The sequence below is a fragment of the Oncorhynchus kisutch genome, linkage group LG3 (assembly GCF_002021735.2).
Source record: "Oncorhynchus kisutch isolate 150728-3 linkage group LG3, Okis_V2, whole genome shotgun sequence".
In the NCBI taxonomy this organism is placed as follows: Eukaryota; Metazoa; Chordata; class Actinopteri; order Salmoniformes; family Salmonidae; genus Oncorhynchus; species Oncorhynchus kisutch.
In genome coordinates, this window is record NC_034176.2 from 7,911,179 (window position 1) to 7,932,839 (window position 21,661).

General features: G+C 44.0%; 1 protein-coding gene across 2 annotated transcripts in view; it reads left to right on the plus strand.

The window, feature by feature from the left end:
* gak (cyclin G associated kinase) overlaps nt 1–21,661 on the plus strand; it is a 45,672-nt gene that overhangs the window by 13,968 nt on the left and 10,043 nt on the right. Inside the window, exons 6-15 of one of the 2 annotated variants that reach the window (XM_031817039.1) lie at nt 2,714–2,839; nt 3,480–3,569; nt 3,806–3,941; nt 4,561–4,673; nt 9,509–9,584; nt 15,145–15,265; nt 19,175–19,180; nt 19,904–19,953; nt 20,487–20,635; nt 20,866–20,988. In XM_031817039.1, the coding sequence (XP_031672899.1) occupies nt 2,714–2,839; nt 3,480–3,569; nt 3,806–3,941; nt 4,561–4,673; nt 9,509–9,584; nt 15,145–15,265; nt 19,175–19,180; nt 19,904–19,953; nt 20,487–20,635; nt 20,866–20,988 (990 nt within the window). The remainder of the gene's footprint in view (nt 1–2,713; nt 2,840–3,479; nt 3,570–3,805; nt 3,942–4,560; nt 4,674–9,508; nt 9,585–15,144; nt 15,266–19,174; nt 19,181–19,903; nt 19,954–20,486; nt 20,636–20,865; nt 20,989–21,661) is intronic. The other variant, XM_031817040.1, reaches the window with a different exon arrangement.

Sequence of the window (21,661 nt, forward strand, 5' to 3'; positions counted from 1 at the left end):
GTTGCTGTAGCTACAGAGTGCTGATGTAGATCAGTGACCAAACACCCTGGTGATGTGCTTGCTGTAGCTACAGAGTGCTGATGTAGATCAGTGACCAAACACCCTGGTGATGTGCTTGCTGTAGCTACAGAGTGCTGATGTAGATCAGTGACCAAACACCCTGGTGATGTGCTTGCTGTAGCTACAGAGTGCTGATGTAGATCAGTGACCAAACACCCTGGTGATGTGCTTGCTGTAGCTACAGAGTGCTGATGTAGATCAGTGACCAAACACCCTGGTGATGTGCTTGCTGTAGCTACAGAGTGCTGATGTAGATCAGTGACCAAACACCCTGGTGATGTGTTGCTGTAGCTACAGAGTGCTGATGTAGATCAGTGACCAAACACCCTGGTGATGTGCTTGCTGTAGCTACAGAGTGCTGATGTAGATCAGTGACCAAACACCCTGGTGATGTGTTGCTGTAGCTACAGAGTGCTGATGTAGATCAGTGACCAAACACCCTGGTGATGTGTTGCTGTAGCTACAGAGTGCTGATGTAGATCAGTGACCAAACACCCTGGTGATGTGCTTGCTGTAGCTACAGAGTGCTGATGTAGATCAGTGACCAAACACCCTGGTGATGTGCTTGCTGTAGCTACAGAGTGCTGATGTAGATCAGTGACCAAACACCCTGGTGATGTGTTGCTGTAGCTACAGAGTGCTGATGTAGATCAGTGACCAAACACCCTGGTGATGTGCTTGCTGTAGCTACAGAGTCCTGATGTAGATCAGTGACCAAACACCCTGGTGATGTGCTTGCTGTAGCTACAGAGTGCTGATGTAGATCAGTGACCAAACACCCTGGTGATGTGCTTGCTGTAGCTACAGAGTGCTGATGTAGATCAGTGACCAAACACCCTGGTGATGTGCTTGCTGTAGCTACAGAGTGCTGATGTAGATCAGTGACCAAACACCCTGGTGATGTGTTGCTGTAGCTACAGAGTGCTGATGTAGATCAGTGACCAAACACCCTGGTGATGTGCTTGCTGTAGCTACAGAGTGCTGATGTAGATCAGTGACCAAACACCCTGGTGATGTGCTTGCTGTAGCTACAGAGTGCTGATGTAGATCAGTGACCAAACACCCTGGTGATGTGCTTGCTGTAGCTACAGAGTGCTGATGTAGATCAGTGACCAAACACCCTGGTGATGTGCTTGCTGTAGCTACAGAGTGCTGATGTAGACGTCTGTGTTCCCTGGAACCCCTCCACCCCTCGCCTGGCCCATCACGCTCTGTTTCCTGACTTTCTAGCGGACTCTGGGATTGTTTTAAGTGTTTTTGGAATGGTTTGACCTGGTTCTCGGTTGCCAGAGGCTATGCGTTTTGTGAATGGGTCGACAAATGTTCTGAGGAGCGTCGTTGCCTCGCTGCAATATTTTCATGTGGCCTGCTGATGTGAGACTGAGAAGCACCCTGCTTCTAATGTGGCGTTAACATAAACCACCCTGCTTCTAATGTGGCGTTAACATAAATCACCCTGCTTCTGATGTGGCGTTAACATAAATCACCCTGCTTCTAATGTGGCGTTAACATAAATCACCCTGCTTCTAATGTGGCGTTAACATAAATCACCCTGCTTCTAATGTGGCGTTAACATAAATCACCCTGCTTCTAATGTGGCGTTAACATAAATCACCCTGCTTCTAATGTGGCGTTAACATAAATCACCCTGCTTCTAATGTGGCGTTAACATAAATCACCCTGCTTCTAATGTGGCGTTAACATAAATCACCCTGCTTCTAATGTGGCGTTAACATAAACCACCCTGCTTCTAATGTGGCGTTAAAATATATCACCCTGCTTCTAATGTGGCGTTAACATAAATCACCCTGCTTCTAATGTGGCGTTAACATATATCGCCCTGCTTCTAATGTGGCGTTAACATAAATCGCCCTGCTTCTAATGTGGCGTTAACATAAATCACCCTGCTTCTAATGTGGCGTTAACATAAACCACCCTGCTTCTAATGTGGCGTTAAAATATATCACCCTGCTTCTAATGTGGCGTTAACATAAATCACCCTGCTTCTAATGTGGCGTTAACATAAATCACCCTGCTTCTGATGTGGCGTTAACATAAATCACCCTGCTTCTAATGTGGCGTTAACATAAATCACCCTGCTTCTAATGTGGCGTTAACATAAATCACCCTGCTTCTAATGTGGCGTTAACATAAATCACCCTGCTTCTAATGTGGCGTTAACATAAATCACCCTGCTTCTAATGTGGCGTTAACATAAATCACCCTGCTTCTAATGTGGCGTTAACATAAATCACCCTGCTTCTAATGTGGCGTTAACATAAATCACCCTGCTTCTAATGTGGCGTTAACATAAATCACCCTGCTTCTAATGTGGCGTTAACATAAATCACCCTGCTTCTAATGTGGCGTAAAAATATATCACCCTGCTTCTAATGTGGCGTTAACATAAATCACCCTGCTTCTAATGTGGCGTTAACATAAACCACGAAAATCAAGCCTCTTGTCCTTGCTTTATTGATGTTTATCAGAATCACCTTGATTCGCCAAATACATATACTTCTTACAGGAATTTGATCTGCTGAAAATGGTGCTGACATCGCCTTCCCAGAACAAATATAGATTATTTTTTTTTACACACAAACTACAGTCGCATAATGAGCCACTGTCCTTTTTTTTTGTCTGCCTCCTCCAGATTGAGAACTTGCTGATCAGTCACCAAGGCACCATCAAGCTGTGTGACTTTGGCAGTTCCACCACAATAGCCCACTACCCTGACTACGGCTGGTCGGCCCAGAAGAGGTCCATGGTTGAGGATGAGGTGATTTAGGAAACCTGTGACCATGTTCTAGTTCTCCTTTCACTATCGCTGCAGAAGACTCCACAGGGGAGAGGAGGCCTAGTCCTGGACTATAAATCTACTTTAATGGATCATTTCCTTAAATACTTTTTAGTCCAGAATTAGGCTTAATTAGTGTCTGGGAAACCATCTCCTATTGATATAATTACACAAAATTATACTTTGTTCCTGCACCAATGTTGGTTAATCAAATCGGAAAACACTGGCTTTCCTCAAACCCTGTAACGCCAGTCTATTTTCCTCCAGTTTAATGGTGCTCTACAGGGAACTAGCATGGATACAGGAAGTTAATTATTGGCTAGAAGAATCACTCGTGCATAAGATTTTCTTGGAAACAGGTTGTTAATCCCCACATTTTCCTGGGAAAAGTAAAAGGTTAGATGTTTGTCTGTATTTGAATGTGAGGAAAATAGCTAAACCTTAGACATAAAATGACTAGGACTTGGAACCTCGAATAGGTAAACTCATGGGTGCACTCAAAATGGCTGCCAGACGACCCATTATGACATCATTAACTTAAATGGGGAGGCCCGTTCTGCTCATTCTAGTTCTGTGAGCTAAACTAAAGTTACCCTCTCTGGTCACCTTCCACTGTACCCAGATCACCAGAAACACTACTCCGGCCTACAGGACACCTGAGATGATTGACCTGTACTCCAACTTCCCCATTAACGAGAAGCAGGACATCTGGGTAAGTCTTGTCACAGCAACATAATTTTTTATTGTTGTTGTTTCGCTTGCTGCTATATTGGTTGCTATATCACCTGCTACGGTGAGCCCTTTGTGCTCTGGTCAAAAGTAGTGCACTATAAAGGGAATAGGGGGTAATTTAAGAGGTTTTTTAATTGTCCCTTTAACCACATCTCTATAGCCTGTTGATCATTTTTCTCTCTCTCTGTGTGTGTCTCTCTCTCTCTCTTTCTCCAGGCATTGGGTTGTATCCTCTACTTGTTGTGTTTTAAGCAGCACCCCTTCGAGGAAGGCGCTAAGCTGCAGATAGTCAACGGGAAGTACGCCATCCCCCAGAATGACGTCAAGTACACTGTTTACCACGAGCTCATCAGTAAGGAACCTCCATACATTCATCAGATCGGGGCTCTGAAATGGGTGGTTGTCTTAGTAAATGCGGCCTGTGGTTGTAAAAAATAAATGAATAGTTGAATATCTCATTAAAAATGAAGAGAATCCCTGTACCCAGCAGTCCATCTAGGTCTAGTTGCTGTTTTGGGCAGGAACGACTAGTGTTTAAAGGACGTGTAACAAAACGAGATTATGATGTGAGATCTGCCAGAAGAGGACTGGCCACCCCTCGGAGCCTGGTTCCTCTCTAGGTTTCTTCCTGGGTTCCTGCCTCTGGCCACCCCTCGGAGCCTGGTTCCTCTCTAGGTTTCTTCCTGGGTTCCTGCCTCTGGCCACCCCTCGGAGCCTGGTTCCTATCTATGTTTCTTCCTGGGTTCCTGCCTCTGGCTGCCCCTCGGAGCCTGGTTCCTCTCTAGGTTTCTTCCTAGGTTCAGGCCTTCGATAGTTTTTTTCCTAGCCACTGGGCTTCTGCCACTACATTGCTTGCTCTTAGGGTTTTAGGCTGGTTATCTGTTAAGCCCTTTGTGACCAACTGCTGATGTAAAAAGGGCTTTTAAATGTGCTAAGAGGTTCTGTTTGGGCCATTCCTCTCCTCTTCTCAGGATCCATGCTGAAGATCAACCCAGAGGAGAGGCTGTCCATCACGGAGCTGGTCAACCAACTACAGGAGATCGCTGCGGCGCGCAATGTCAACCCCAAGTCTCCCATCACAGAGGTAACCGACTGACCTTCAACCCCCTGACCCTTGACCTCTGAACCCCTTCTGCTTGTCTGACCTTACTAGCATTGCAACCCAACTCCTTCATGACTCCTTTCTAGAGCCTTTTGCATGAGGGTTCTTGACATAGACTATTACGACCAAATACCAAATGAACGTCACAGGATGTGTAATGATGTCAGCCAAACACCCCATGTTGACAGTTAAAAAAATATATATATATGTTTAGTTGCTCACACAATGACCTACTTATTTCTCTGTTAGGGCTAATGCTAGGACAATGCCCCTATCAGAGTGTTTCTGGAGAGGGGTGAGTAGTTGTGGGGTGTCTTATCTTCTGTTCTGAGAGAGGAGGATATATTCTTGGTTGGATACCCAGCTTAAGGTCACACGATAAGTCAGGTCACCTTTCCCTCCTTGTGTGACTGAGGTTTAGAGATTCCCTCCCCCTTGTTCTCGGACCTAACCCCTCCAGGTTTGGATTAACCAGTGTTTTGTTAAAGCTTCCACCTTAAACAACTGCAAACATTGATGAGTTAGGACCAAAGGGCTATGTAGGAATTGAATTGGGACTGTGTAGCCCCCCCCCTCCCCCCCAGCTCTTTTATGGCAAACAAGTCAGTTCTTGGGGTACAAAGGGAGTCAGTTCTCCAGTAGTGCCACCAACTCTCTGAAGAGCTATTGAGAGAGTGCCTGCTCCCCTCCCTGCTTCTGCCTCAACCCCTTCCACCTGCCCCCGCCACCATCGGTCACAAAGGAGTGTCTCATCCCAGCCATATCCACACACTACAGGCGTTTCAGTCTTAATGGAAAGTGATGTCACGTGATGGAGAGAGAACGACACACAGGAGAGGGAGAAAGAAAGACAAAGGGGAAGGAGGGACAGGGAGAGTAATACTTGGCCTGCTGTGGGACTTGGCATGTTGTGGGAACCGTATGCTTGGCCTACTGTTGGACCTGGTATGTTGTGGGAACTGTATACTTGGCCTACTTTGGGACTTGGCCTATTGTGGGACTTGGCCTATTGTGGGACTTGGCATGTTGTGGGAACCGTATGCTTGGCCTACTGTGGGACTTGGCATGTTGTGGGAACCGTATAGTTGGCCTACTGTGGGACTTGGCCTACTGTGGGACTTGGCCTACTGTGAGACTTGGCATGTTGTGGGAACCGTATAGTTGGCCTACTGTGGGACTTGGCATGTTGTGGGAACCGTATAGTTGGCCTACTGTGGGACTTGGCATGTTGTGGGAACCGTATAGTTGGCCTACTGTGGGACTTGGCCTATTGTGGGACTTGGCATGTTGTGGGAACCGTATGCTTGGCCTACTGTGGGACTTGGCATGTTGTGGGAACCGTATAGTTGGCCTACTGTGGGACTTGGCCTACTGTGGGACTTGGCCTACTGTGGGACTTGGCCTACTGTGAGACTTGGCATGTTGTGGGAACCGTATGCTTGGCCTACTGTGGGACTTGGCATGTTGTGGGAACCCAATGCTTGGCCTACTGTGGGACTTGGCATGTTATGAAATTGATAGGGGGTGGTGTAAGGGTTAGGTTAACATTTTTTTCTTGGAATGAATGGCATGGCAGGGATGGACTTCTATTGGCTCTCTTGTTTGGAACTAAATGGGGGTTAATCGTTTAATAGTGGTAAAAGCATCACGGTCATAAGGCTAATCTATTGCTGTTGGTGAGCAGCGCCGACTTCAGGAGCAGCAGCAGCAGTAGTATCAGCAGCAGTAGTATCAGCAGCAGTAGTATCAGCAGCAGTAGTATCAGCAGCAGTAGTATCAGCAGCAGTAGTATCAGCAGCAGTAGTATCAGCAGCAGCAGTAGTATCAGCAGCAGCAGTAGTATCAGCAGCAGCAGTAGTATCAGCAGCAGCAGTAGTATCAGCAGCAGCAGTAGTATCAGCAGCAGCAGTAGTATCAGCAGCAGCAGTAGTATCAGCAGCAGCAGTAGTAGTATCAGCAGTAGTAGTATCAGCAGTAGTAGTATCAGCAGTAGTAGCAGCAGCAGTAGTAGCAGCAGCAGTAGTATCAGCAGTAGTAGCAGCAGTAGTATCAGCAGCAACATTAGTAGCAGTAGCAGTAGTAGCAGCAGTAGTAGTAGCAGCAGCAGTAGTAGTAGTATCAGCAGCAGCAGTAGTAGTAGTAGTAGTAGTAGTATCAGCAGCAGTAGTAGTATCAGAAGCAACAGTCGTAGTAGTGGCAGCAGTAGTAGTATCAGCAGTAGTAGTAATATCAGCAGCAACAGTAGTAGTAATATCAGCAGCAACAGTAGTAGTATCAGCAGTAGTAGTAATATCAGCAGCAACCGTAGTAGTAGTAGTAGTATCAGCAGTAGTAGTAATATCAGCAGCAACAGTAGTAGTAGTAGTATCAGCAGTAGTAGTAATATCAGCAGCAACAGTAGTAGTAGTAGTATCAGCAGTAGTAGTAATATCAGCAGCAACAGTAGCAGTAGTAGTATCAGCAGTAGTAGTAATATCAGCAGCAACAGTAGTAGTAGTAGTATCAGCAGTAGTAGTAATATCAGCAGCAACAGTAGTAGTAGTAGTAGTAGTAATATCAGCAGCAACAGTAGCAGTAGTAGTATCAGCAGTAGTAGTAATATAAGCAGCAACAGTAGTAGTAGTAGTAGTAGTAGTATCATCAGTAGTAGTAATATCAGCAGCAACAGTAGTAGTAGTAGTAGCAGCAGCAACAGTAGTAGCAGCAGTAGTAGTAGTAGCAGCAACAGTAGTAGCAGCAGTAGTAGTAGTAGTAGCAGCAGCAGTAGTAGTAGTAGTAGCAGCAGTAGTAGTAGTAGTAGCAGCAGCAGTATTAGTAGCAGTAGTAGCAGCAGCAGTATTAGTAGCAGCAGTAGTAGTAGTAGTAGTAGTAGTAGTAGCAGCAGCAGTATTAGTAGCAGTAGTAGTAGTAGCAGCAGTATTAGTAGCAGTATTAGTAGCAGCAGCAGTATTAGTAGCAGCAGTAGTAGTAGTAGCAGCAGTATTAGTAGCAGTATTAGTAGTAGCAGCAGTATTAGTAGCAGTATTAGTAGTAGCAGCAGCAGTATTAGTAGCAGTAGTAGTAGTAGCAGCAGTATTAGTAGCAGTATTAGTAGCAGCAGCAGTATTAGTAGCAGTAGTAGTAGTAGCAGCAGTATTAGTAGCAGTATTAGTAGTAGCAGCAGTATTAGTAGCAGTAGTAGTAGTAGCAGCAGTATTAGTAGCAGTATTAGTAGTAGCAGTAGCAGTAGCAGTAGTAGCAGCAGCAGTATTAGTAGTAGCAGCAGCAGTATTAGTAGTAGCAGCAGCAGTAGTAGTAGCAGCAGTAGTAGTAGTATTAGTAGTAGTAGCAGTATTAGTAGTAGCAGTAGCAGCACTAGTAGTAGTAGTAGCAGCAGTAGCAGCACTAGTAGTAGCACTAGCACTAGTAGTAGTGCTGGCGGCGGTAGTAGCAGTGGTGGCGGTAGTAGCAGTGGTGGCGGTAGTAGCAGTGGTGGCGGTAGTAGCAGTGGTGGCGGTAGTAGCAGTGGTGGCGGTAGTAGCAGTGGTGGCGGTAGTAGTAATAGTAGTGGCAGTAGTAGTGGTGGTAGTGGCGGTGGTAGTAGTAGTGATAGTGGCGGTTGTAGTAAATGTGCCGGGAGTAGTAGTGGTGGCGGTAGTAGTAGTAGTGGCGGTGGTTGTAGCGGCAGTAGTAGTAGTGGTGGCAGTAGTATTGATAGTGGCGGTGGTAGTAAATGTGCCAGTGGTGGTAGTAGTAGTAGTAGTAGTAGTAGTAGTGGCGGTGGTGGTAGTAGTATTAGTAGTAGTGGCGGTGGTAGTAGTGGTGGTAGAAGTAGTAGTAGTGGTGGTAGAAGTAGTAGTAGTAGTGGTAGTGGTGGTAGTAGTAGTGGTAGTGGTGGTAGAAGTAGTAGTAGTGGTGGTAGAAGTAGTAGTAGTGGTGGTAGAAGTAGTAGTAGTAGTAGTGGTAGTGGTAGTAGTAGTAGTAGTGGTGGTGGTGGTAGTAGTGGCGGTGGTGGTAGTAGTAGTGGTAGTAGTAGTAGTAGTGGTGGTGGTAGTAGTGGCGGTAGAAGTAGTAGTAGTGGTGGTAGAAGTAGTGGTGGTGGTGGTAGTAGTGGTTCTAGTAGTGGTGGTAGTAGTAGTAGTAGTGGTTCTAGTAGTGGTAGTAGTGGTTCTAGTAGTGGTAGTAGTGGTTCTAGTAGTGGTAGTAGTGGTAGTAGTCGTGGTTCTAGTAGTTGTAGTGGTAGTAGTAGTGGTTCTAGTAGTAGTGGTTCTAGCTGTAGTAGTAGTAGTGGTTCTAGTAGTAGTGGTTCTAGCTGTAGTAGTAGTAGTGGTTCTAGTAGTAGTAGTGGTTCTAGTAGTAGTAGTAGTAGTAGTGGTTCTAGTAGTAGTAGTGGTTCTTGTAGTTGTAGTAGTAGTGGTTCTAGTAGTGGTGGTAGTAGTAGTAGTGGTTCTAGTAGTGGTAGTAGTTCTAGTAGTGGTAGTAAGGGGTAGACATAACTGCTCCCCTGTGTCTGAGTGCAGATTTAGGCTGGGATGATCTGTGTTAATCGGGGGTTTCTCTGTGGGTTAAGGAGCTTACCCCCTCCGGAGAGGAGGCACAGCCAAGACTGGCAGGACTCGTGAAGGTTTGACCCTCACTGACACACCCAGAGATACCTCCACTCTAGTCCAGGGGAAATGCACTAATGTTCTGACTGAATCTAACGACTCTGACTGACTTGTTTTCGTCCTTCTCTTCACTTGTCAACTGTTTGTTTTTGGCGCTTGGTCGCCCCCATGAGTCTGTTGAGGCCAGATTACTGTTTGAGGCCTGCTTACGATGGCTATGAATCTCTGCAGCTGCTGGAGCAGAACGGAGGCTTTGGCAACAACGGCGCACAGCCCCCAGCCCAGATCCACAACATCCACAACGCAGGTGAGTTCAAACGCTGTGTGTGTGTGTCTCGTGTGTGTGTCTCGTGTGTGTGTCTCGTGTGTGTGTGTGTGTGTCTCGTGTGTGTGTGTGTGTGTCTCGTGTGTGTGTGTGTGTGTCTCGTGTGTGTCTCGTGTGTGTGTGTGTGTCTCGTGTGTGTGTGTGTCTCGTGTGTGTGTCTCGTGTGTGTGTGTGTGTGTGTGTGTCTCGTGTGTGTGTGTGTATATATACACACACACACACAGTGGGGCAAAAAAGTATTTAGTCAGCCGCCAATTGTGCAAGTTCTCCCACTTAAAAAGATGAGAGGCCTGTAATTTTCATCATAGGTACACTTCAACTATGACAGACAAAATTAGGGGGAAAAATCCAGAAAATCACAATGTAGGGTTTTTAATGAATTTATTTGCAAATTATGGTGGAAAATAAGTATTTGGTCACCTACAAACAAGCAAGATTTCTGGTTCTCACAGACCTGTAACTTCTTTAAGAGGCTCTTCTGTCCTCCTTGTTACCTGTATTAATGGCACCTGTTTGAACTTGTTATCAGTATAAAAGACACCTGTCCAAAACAGTCACACTCCAAACTCCACTATGGCCAAGACCAAAGAGCTGTCAAAGGACACCAGAAACAAAAATGTAGACCTGCACCAGGCTGGGAAGACTGAATCTGCAATAGGTAAGCAGCTTGGTTTGAAGAAATCAACTGTGGGAGCAATTATTAGGAAATGGAAGACATACAAGACCACTGATAATCTCCCTCGACCTGGGGGCTCCACGCAAGATCTCACCCCGTGGGTTCAAAATGATCACAAGAACGGTGAGCAAAAATCCCAGAACCACACAGGGGGACCTAGTGAATGACCTGCAGAGAGCTGGAACCAAAGTAACAAAGCCTACCATCAGTAACACACTATGCCGCCAGGGACTCTAATCCTGCAGTGCCAGACGTGTCCCCCTGCTTAAGCCAGTACATGTCCAGGCCCGTCTGAAGTTTGCTAGAGAGCATTTGGATGATCCAGAAGAAGATTGGGAGAATGTCAGATGAAACCAAAATATAACTTTTTGGTAAAAACTCAACTCGTCGTGTTTGGAGGACAAAGAATGCTGAGTTGCATCCAAAGAACACCATACCTACTGTGAAGCATGGGGGTGGAAACATCATGCTTTAGGGCTGTTTTTCTGCAAAGGGTCCAGAACGACTGATCCGTGTAAAGGAAAGAATGAATGGGGCCATGTATCGTGAGATTTTGAGTGAAAACCTCCTTCCATCAGCAAGAGCATTGAAGATGAAACGTGGCTGGGTCTTTCAGCATGACAATGATCCCAAACACACCGCCCGGGCAACGAAGGAGTGGCTTCGTAAGAAGCATTTCAAGGTCCTGGAGTGGCCTAGCCAGTCTCCAGATCTCAACCCCAGAGAAAATCTTTGGAGGGAGTTGAAAGTCCGTGTTGCCCAGCAACAGCCCCAAAACATCACTGCTCTAGAGGAGATCTGCATGGAGGAATGGGCCAAAATACCAGCAACAGTATGTGAATACCTTGTGAAGACTTACAGAAAATGTTTGACCTCTGTCATTGCCAACAAAGGGTATATAACAAAGTATTGAGAAACTTTTGTTATTGACCAAATACTTATTTTCCACCATAATTTGCAAATAAATTCATAAAAAATCCTACAATGTGATTTTCTGGATTTTTTTTCTCATTTTGTCTGTCATAGTTGAAGTGTACCTATGATGAAAATTATAGGCCTCTCTAATCTCTTTAAGTGGGAGAACTTGCACAATTGGTGGCTGACTAAATACTTTTTTGCCCCACTGTATGACCCCTGATCACAGACCTTCACCTGAAGGCCGGATGGTCACACTCTCACAACCCAGCAGCTGCTGTGTTTTTCCTCTTAGAAGTCGCATGGTGTGGTCCACTTGTCACCTGATGTTTGCACTCAGTGTGTTAAAAAAAAAAAAAAAAACTAAGAATAGTAATAACCTATAGATTTTCAATGCTGGAACAAGGCTTACAGCTCACTCACTTAGGAAGGGACTGGCTCGTCAATATGGCTCACAAAATGTAGTTACAACTTAAATCTTAGTCAGAATGGATGATATTTCATATATATTATGAAGATAAAAATATATATCCTCAGGTTAAAGCACAGGCAGGATTTATAAGTTTATATGCTTAGTATTTTCCATTTTTTACTGGCACTAAAATAATTCAAATACTAAGCATAACTTTCATATCCTGCTTTTCCCTGTGGATATATTTTTTACATTGACTCTTTTCAGAATTAGCATTGCAAACATCTAGTAGGAAAACTTGATTATAATCTTGGCTGAAAAAGTATTTTGTTTGAATCTATCATACTTGGAAATGTAACTTTTAAGGAAGAGTGCTTATGGAGTGGACACTACTAATACTGCTACTGGTACTACTACTAATGTTGCTACTACTGCTGCTACTACTACTGGTACTGCTACTACTACTACTACTAATGTTGCTATTACTGGTACTACTACTAATGTTGCTATTACTAATGTTGCTACTACTGGTTCTACTGGTACTATTACTGCTACTACTGCTACTGGTACTACTGCTGCTGCTACTACTGCCTGTACTACTGCTGCTACTACTACTACTACTGGTACTACTACTATTACTACTGCTACTACTACTACTGGTACTGCTGCTACTACTACTGGTACTACTGCTACTACTACTACTGGTACTACTGCTGGTGCTACTGCTACGGTTACTACTACTATTACTACTGATACTACTACTATTACTGCTACTAGTACTACTACTATTACTACTACTACTACTGCTGCTGCTACTACTACTACTAATGTTGCTATTACTGGTACTACTACTAATGTTGCTATTACTAATGTTGCTACTACTGGTTCTACTGGTACTATTACTGCTACTACTGCTACTGGTACTACTGCTGCTGCTACTACTGCCTGTACTACTGCTGCTACTACTACTACTGGTACTACTACTATTACTACTGCTACTACTACTACTACTACTACTGGTACTACTGCTGGTACTACTGCTACGGTTACTACTACTATTACTGCTACTGGTACTGGTACTGGTACTGGTACTACTACTGGTACTACTGTTACTGGTGGTACTACTACTACTGGTACTATTGCTGCTACTACTACTACTACTACTACTGGTACTACTACTACCTCTGCTGTTGTTACTACTGTTACTACTACTACTGGTACTACTACTGTTACTGGTACTGCTACTACTACTATTACTACCACTACTGCTACTTCTGCTGCTGCTACTACTGCTACTGTTGATCTGGTGCTATGTATTTGGCTGTTAAGAGGATTGCTCTTTTGGCAGTCAGCCATCTGGTGAACAGACTGGGGGCTCCCTGTGGTGAGATGCTTCCTGCACTCATTCACACCTGGCGTCAGTGCTCCATTTGAGCTGGATCCTGCCGGAACAGGATCCGGCACCTCTGTTTTGTTCTCTTTCGTTCACGGAGCCCATTTGCCAGGATCAGGTAGCCTACCTCTTGTGGCATGAACAATTATTTTCACTGTTTTGCAATGTAAAAATCATAATTAAAGCCGTCAGAGTAGTTACATTTTGAATTCCTCTGTAATTGTCATGCCCCATTTAACAACAAACAAACATGTCATGTGAAAATGTGCCTGATATTGTAAGAACTGATTCATGTTGGGCTGGCCCGGGTTTATGGCAATATTGTAACCTATATAGACCATTTATGTGGTGCAAGAGAAGCACGCCTGTATCTCTCACAGAACTAAAATGAGATTCACTTTCTATGATCTCTCTCCCTCTCTGTGCTCTGATCTCTCTCCCTCTCTGTGCTCTGATAGAGCCGGCAACTCTCATTTCTTCAGCATTTCACGTCATCATTTATTTCCTAATAGAATATTTGCTGCGGGAGGTGAGGCAGCACTTTGCATTCTGTTAAGAAAGAAATGAAATAATTCCCAATACTACATCAAGAGTACACCTATAATTTAGCCACAGAGGATCCGTAGCTAATTTGTAAAAAATTGCATAGGCATGCCTACTTGCGGTAATGCGTGTCAGATCTGTCAGTGAATAGCATGCAGCCAAAACAGACCTTTCGCAAATATTTCAAATACAATCGCTGGAAAACACAGGTTGGAAAGCAAATAATTCCGCCTGAAAATAAAATACTAATCTGTTTATGTTACAAAGTTATTAACTTCAAAATAGACCTATTGAGTGAACAGCATTGTTTTTACAAAGTAAAGCAAGAAACAGAGAGGGACAAGATTTTGGCTGCTGAGTGAGCTGCACATCATTGCGTGAGTCAGTGAAACTGGGAAGATGTTTTGGACTAATTTCCTGCTCGTATTGTAACCTACAGTAATGTGTTTCTACACTCAGCTAGGCTATTGATGGATTGAAAACGAGGATGTTTTAATTGATCGGTTTGTAGCCTGTCATTTCGTTAATTTAAAGATTCTGCGAAAGTCTCCAGTCATGTAGAATTGCATGAAATGCATTTATGAAAGCCCACATTTTTTCCAGGACTCAAAAAAAAAAAAAAGGCTACAAAAAATGTACTCCATGTGTGCAACTTCTGCAAGCGGCTCCACACCACTGCTCATTTTTTGTTCCAGCACGTCCCATATTACAAATGAAGCACTGTCTGGCATGTATTCAATAGTGCCACACTGTAGCAAAATGTTTCTTTAGCAGACGTGTGTTTTTATCGGACAAATTCAGGGTTACGTCATCCCTCTAAAAACAACATGGAGTAAAAAAGACAAAGGACCCAATTCAATGAGTTGTAGACTCATGTCAAACCTTATTGTCTAGTCCAGGGTTTATCAACTAGATTCAGCCATGGGCCAATTTTTCTTTCTTGAGTGGATGGTCGGGTGGACTGCAAATTGACCAGATGAAGCCCAAACTGATATGCTTGACTAAAACATAATCATTTCAAACCTTGTTTACATTTGTATAAGAGCGTGTGTCTCTATTATGCAAAGAATACTTAGGAACACATTTCATTGGTGTCAAAAAAAAATTTGGCCCGGGTGCCGCATTTTGTCTTCAATGAGGTCCGGAAGGCCGCGTTGAAAATAGATTTGTATCTCCTCGCAGTCAAAATGTGCAATAAGTAGTCCTCTATCCATGTTGTTATTATTATAAATGTTGTTATTATTATTATTAATTTTAAGCTCCCTGACTCTCTAGCCTTTTATTTAAAAGAATATTACAAGCTGGACACAGTCAAGAAACTGAATGTAGGTCCATTATCATTTAAACACAGTTTAGATTTGAGTCATTTTAAAGTATATTCAGCTGGACCCGTCTCCAGGAATGTATTAATGTGTTTTATTATTATGTATTTTATTTATTCAAACCACCTGTGGCCGGGATGTTTGACACCGGTCTCAGATTGTGTGATAAATGTAAATTGATGATTAGCTTATGAAAGGTATGTTTTATTTCCAGATGCTTAATGTGTGAAACCACTTTTGTTCGCTGACCCATGACTTTGTCTCCTTCCTGTGTGTTTCAGGGGTGTACGGTGCAGACCCGGACCAGGGCGGGGGCTTTCTCGACATCCTGAAGGGAGGAACCGAACGCTTTCTGACCAACATCAAAGACACCTCCTCTAAAGTCATCCAGTCTGTGGCCAGGTGAGAGACAGTCGGCTCAGAAAACACCTGCAATACATTATACTGAGAAACATCACGATAGACATTATACTGAGAAACATCACGATAGACATTATACTGAGAAACATCACGATATACATTATACTGAGAAACATCACGATATACATTACACTGAGAAACATCACGATATACATTATACTGAGAAACATCACGATATACAGTGCATTTGGAAATGATTCAGACCCCTTGACTTTTGCCACAATTTGATACGTTGCAGCCTTATTCTAAAATGGATTAAGTTGTTTTATTTCCTCATCAATCTACAAACAATATCCCATAATGACAAAGCAAAAAAACATTATATTTTTTTTAGAAATGTTTGCTAATTTATATATAAAAATATAAAAAATAAAGAGAAATGCTATACATATTATTATATTATACATTCTACATTCGTGCAAATTTGTAAAATAAAAACTGAAATATCACATTTACACAAGTACTCAGACCCTTTACTCAGTACTTTGTTGAAGCACATTTGGCAGCGATTACAGCCTTGAGGCTTCTTGGGTATGACGCTACAAGCTTGGCACACCTGTATTTGGGGAGTTTCTCCAATTCTTCTCAGCAAATCCTCTCAAGCTATTTCAGGTTGGATGGGGAGCGTCGATACACGGCTATTTTCAGGTCTCTCCAGAGATGTTCAACCGGGCTCTGGCTGGGCCACTCAAGAAGATTCAGACACTTGTCCCAAAGCCACTTCTGCGTTGTCTTGGCTGTGTGCTTGGGGTCGTTGTCCTGTTGGAAGGTGAACCTTCGCCGTGGTCTGAGGTCTTGAGTGCTCAGAAGCAGGTTTTCATCAAGAATCTGTCTGTTTTTGCTCCGTTCATCTTTGCCTCGATCCTGACTAGTCTCCCAGTCCATGCCGGCTGTCATGTTCCTTTTACTGAGGAGAGGTTTCTGTCTAGCCACTCTACCATAAAGGCCTGATTGGTGGAGTGCTGCAGAGATGGTTGTCCTTCTGGAAGGTTCTCCTGTCTCCACAGAGGAACTCTGGAGCTCTGTCAGAGTGACCATTGGGTTCTTGGTCACCTCCCTGACCAAGGCCCTTCTCCCCCTATTGCTCAGTTTGGCAGGGTGGCCAGCTCTAGGAAGAGTCTTGGTGGTTCCAAACTTCCTCTATTTAAGAATGATGGAGGCCACTGTGTTCTTGGGGACCTTCAATCCTGCAGAAATGTGTTGGTGCCTGTCCTCAGATCTGTGCCTCAACACAATCCTTTCTTGGAGCTCTACGGACAATTCCTTTGACATCATGGCTATGTTTTTTCTCTGACATGCACTGTCAACTGTGGGACCTTTATATAGACAGGTGTGTGCATTTCCAAATCATGTCCAATCAATTTAATTTACCACAGGTAGACTCTTAATCAAGTTGTAAAAACATCTCAAGGGTGATCAATGGAAACAGGATGCACCTTAGCTCAATTTTGAGTCTCATAGCAAAGTTTCTGAATTCTTTCAGTACTGTCAAAAGTTTGGAAACACCTACTCAATCCAGGGTCTTTCTTTCTTTTACTATTTTCTACATTATGGAATAATAGAGAAGAAAACACTATGAAATAACACATAGGGAATCATGTAGTAACCATATTTTTGCTTCTTCAAAGTATCCACCTTTTGCCTTGATGTCAGTTTTGTATACTTTTGGCATTCTCTCAACCAGCTTCATGAGGTAGTCACCTGGAATGCATTTCAATTAACTTGTTTAAGTTAATTTGTTGAATTTCTCTCTTTAATATGTTTCCATTAGCCGGTAATAAATAGCCAGCTTTTGGCCAATATAAAATAAAATAATAATAATAATTAAAAAAAATGTGTTATTTATTTTTATATATATATATATTTATTTATTTGTACATTTATTTATGGCAGCAGCCAAATGTCCAGAACAGTAAAAAATCCCATTGTGAAATAATGCTTTTTAGCCTTTAAATACCAGTTTGATGGAAATACATTTGACTGGTCTGCTTATCGGTCTATAGGTTCATTCTCATGAAGCGTTTGAGTGGAAAATGGATCAGACAGCGCGGGGGCTGCTGCTACAGCATCTCAAAACAGTAAATGCACAGGCAACGGAAGGCAGGGTTTATCAGCGTCATACCACTTTGCAATGAGCTGGAGGCAGTGTCCATTTTTGAGAACGTATAGCTTCTTAATTGTTTGAAACCTGTATGTTTTACTACATATCAGGCATGTCTTACCATGCTTCAAAGTAGCCTCGGCAACATCAGACCACAGCCGTGGAGGCAATTATTTTATATCAACTTATTTTTCCATTGTCTCGTAGCCAAAGACACAATCCGAGGTCATATTAGCAACCCATGCTAGCTGTTGCATGTTAAGATCTCCACAAATTTCTGTCACATGTAACCTGTCACCCGTTAATTGCATTATGGAACAAACATGTGCGTGTAACCTACTACCTTGTGTGCATTGCTGCGATCATATTGTGACGAAATAATAGTTTATAAACATTTTAAGCGAACTGTTCTGATCTGTTGCATCAGACTCATTTGCTTTTTAAAGTTTGGGGGGGATAGTGATTCAGCTGTTTGTTACTCGTCTTGTCTGAGGAAAAGTAAACGCGGAGCGTTATTCTAACATCTTCAAAGTGGGCGTTGTCATTGGGTAAGAAGGACTGCACGTTGTAATTGGGTAAGAAGGACTGCGCGTTGTAATTGGGTAAGAAGGACTGCGCGTTGTAATTGGGTAAGAAGGACTGCGCGTTGTAATTGGGTAGGAAGGACTGCACGTTGTAATTGGGTAAGAAGGACTGCACGTTGTAATTGGGTAAGAAGGACTGCGCGTTGTAATTGGGTAAGAAGGAGTGCGCGTTGTCATTGGGTAAGAAGGAGTGCGCGTTGTCATTGGGTAAGAAGGAGTGCGCGTTGTCATTGGGTAAGAAGGAGTGCGCGTTGTCATTGGGTAAGAAGGAGTGCGCGTTGTCATTGGGTAAGAAGGAGTGCGCGTTGTCATTGGGTAAGAAGGAGTGCGCGTTGTCATTGGGTAAGAAGGAGTGCGCGTTGTCATTGGGTAAGAAGGAGTGCGCGTTGTCATTGGGTAAGAAGGAGTGCGCGTTGTCATTGGGTAAGAAGGAGTGCGCGTTGTCATTGGGTAAGAAGGAGTGCGCGTTGTCATTGGGTAAGGAGGAGTGCGCGTTGTCATTGGGTAAGGAGGAGTGCGCGTTGTCGACTTGCATGTTCTGTTAATATGAATTACCGTAATGAAAATGTGATTTCTGTCATTTTGAGAAACGTGGGTGGACGCCCTAATCCGGTTACGCACCCAATGCATATGGGTCCGTTCAATTTCTCAAATATCCGGTAAATTAAAATGCTGCCCGTCAAATGTCTGGTGCCACATTTCCGAAACTGAAAACCTGACACACACACACACACACACACACTGCTCAGAAAGACTGTTTCCCTTTCTGCATTGTCGCAAATATCTCTGCCCATGCGAGCTCCACACACACCCACACACTCCATTCTCTCTAGGATCTGATAACTCACCCCACCCACCCTTGTCCAATCATCCTGTTTTGATTCATTGGTTCGCCCACTTAGTTCTGTTTTGATTCATTGGTTCACCCATTTAGTTCTGTTTTGATTCATTGGTTCACCCATTTAGTTCTGTTTTGATTCATTGGTTCACCCATTTAGTTCTGTTTTGATTCATTGGTTCACCCATTTAGTTCTGTTTTGATTAATTGGTTCACCCATTTAGTTCTGTTTTGATTCATTGGTTCACCCATTTAGTTCTGTTTTGATTCATTGGTTCACCCATTTAGTTCTGTTTTTTTTTTTCTGATTTTGTTTTATGAACTCTGCCTCTACCACAACTCATGGTCCTATAAACTCCTTCCTGTAGCCCCAGGTAAATATGGGATACTACACGCCCTCTTTGTACCCGCCTCATGTCCTGTGTGTGTTTGCGTGTGCGTGCGTGTGCGTGTGGCCATAGTCTGCTAAACATTCACGCTGCTGTGTCCATAATCCCATGTTAGCAGCACAAAGTGAATATGGGGTTTGAGTTGAAACATGGTTTGAATTCTAATCCTCCACCGCCTACTAAAAACCAACATCTCACCAACGTTCATTTTCCTAACTCGCCTACATCTGTTGCTGTTCTTTTTAATCCCATAGATCCAACTAGTTTTCTTCAGTTTAGACTGTAGATTTGCAGTGGACAAAGTACAGTATTTAAATCTAGTTAAAAAAAAAATAAGTCTCTATCATTGACAATGTGTGATGATAGTGAGATAAAATGTGTCATTGCAGTGAAATATAGTCGGTGTGTGACCCAATTACTCTCCTCTCTCTCTTGAAGTGTGCACTTGTTCACAGGTAAATGACTGATGTATGCAAACTCCCTATGCCAATCCAACACGTTTACATTTATGGGTAGTAGTCAACAAGGGCACTCTACAGGAGGAAGGAGGAGATATTGGGATACAACCAGAATGCCCTTTTGAAATTTGGCAACTAGATTGTCCATTTTAAATTTTGTTCCTTTTCCTTCAGTATTGTCCGGGAACCAAGTGTCCTCTGCGTTTTGTAACAGATCTGAATTGTACCCATTGTTTGTTTCTCCTCTCAGTTATACAAAGGGAGACCTGGATATCTCTTACATCACCTCTAGAATAGCAGGTATGTACCCTCATTCTAGCCTTGTCCTAGATCACTTTCGTGTTGTCTTGTTTGGTATGACAAATCAAATCAAATTTGATTTGTCACATACACATGGTTAGCAGATGTTAATGCGAGTGTAGCGAAATGCTTGTGCTTCTAGTTCCGACAATGCAGTAATAACTTGTTGGTTAACTAGCTAACAATTCCAAAACTACTGCCTTATACACACAAGTGTAGGGGGATATGATGGCCCAAACAGATCTGGGACCAGGCTTTTCATTATACACTATTATGGATTTTTTTATTGTCTTCGATCATCTAAACTGTGTTGCTTTGTGGCTTGTCCTTGAATATGACAAAATAAAAATATGACATCAAAAAATAATTCTCAAATGGTTCTAATGTCTCTGAGCAGAGTTGAAGCTCCATCCATCTGTTGTGTTTTCAAAAGGCTAAGTGAAGTAATGTGATGGTTCACTCTGTTCTCTTGTGTAACGTGTGTGTGTGTGTGTGTAACGTGTGTGTGTGTGTGTGTGTGTGTGTACGCTCAGTCATGTCCTTCCCGGCGGAGGGAGTGGAGTCTGCCATTAAGAACAACATGGAGGATGTGCGTCTCTTCCTGGATGGCCGTCATGCAGGACACTACGCCGTCTACAACTTGACCAAGCGCTCTTACAGACCCACCCGCTTCCACAACAGGGTAAGGCAGCCCACCACGAGACAGAATATGACCTATTTACTATTAGGTATGAGGTAAAGAAAGGAGGGTTTTGAGGAACAATTCTACTGATGCGCTGGTTTGTGCTTCCCTGATTATTTGAGCGAATCTTGCAATCTGTGTAAAAGTTAAAGTTCAGTATTAGGTATAGTCACTAGACAGATACCTATTTGAAAATAGAGTTCCTAAAAGCTCTTCCTGACCTGCCGTAGGTGTCGGAGTGTGGCTGGCAGGCCCGGCGGGCACCCAACCTGAGGAGCCTCTACAGCCTCTGTAAGAACATGCACCTGTGGCTGAAACAGGACCAGAGGAACATCGCCGTAGTCCACTGCCTGGTGAGCACAGCCACCACATACACCACGGCCACCCCATACACCACGGCCACCCCATACACCACGGCCACCCCATACACCACGGCCACCCCATACACCACGGCCACCCCATACACCACGGCCACCCCATACACCACGGCCACCCCATACACCACGGCCACCCCATACACCACGGCCACCCCATACACCACGGCCACCCCATACACCACGGCCACCCCATACACCACGGCCACCCCATACACCACGGCCACCCCATACACCACGGCCACCCCATACACCACGGCCACCACATACACCACGGCCACCCCATACACCACATACACCCATACACCACATACACCCATACACCACGGCCTCCACATACACACACACACCACGGCCTCCACATACACCACGGCCTCCACATACACCACGGCCTCCACATACACCACGGCCTCCACATACACCACGGCCACCACATACACCACGGCCACCACATACACCACGGCCACCACATACACCACGGACACCACGGCCACCCCATACACCACGGCCACCCCATACACCACGGCCACCCCTACACTCACTCGCACTGCACTGGGACACACAAAGTACTCACCATAACTTGGTGGCATTTATATACCTTTTTTAAATCACTTTTTCCTCCCCTAACTGGTAGTCTGTCTGAAATGCAGAC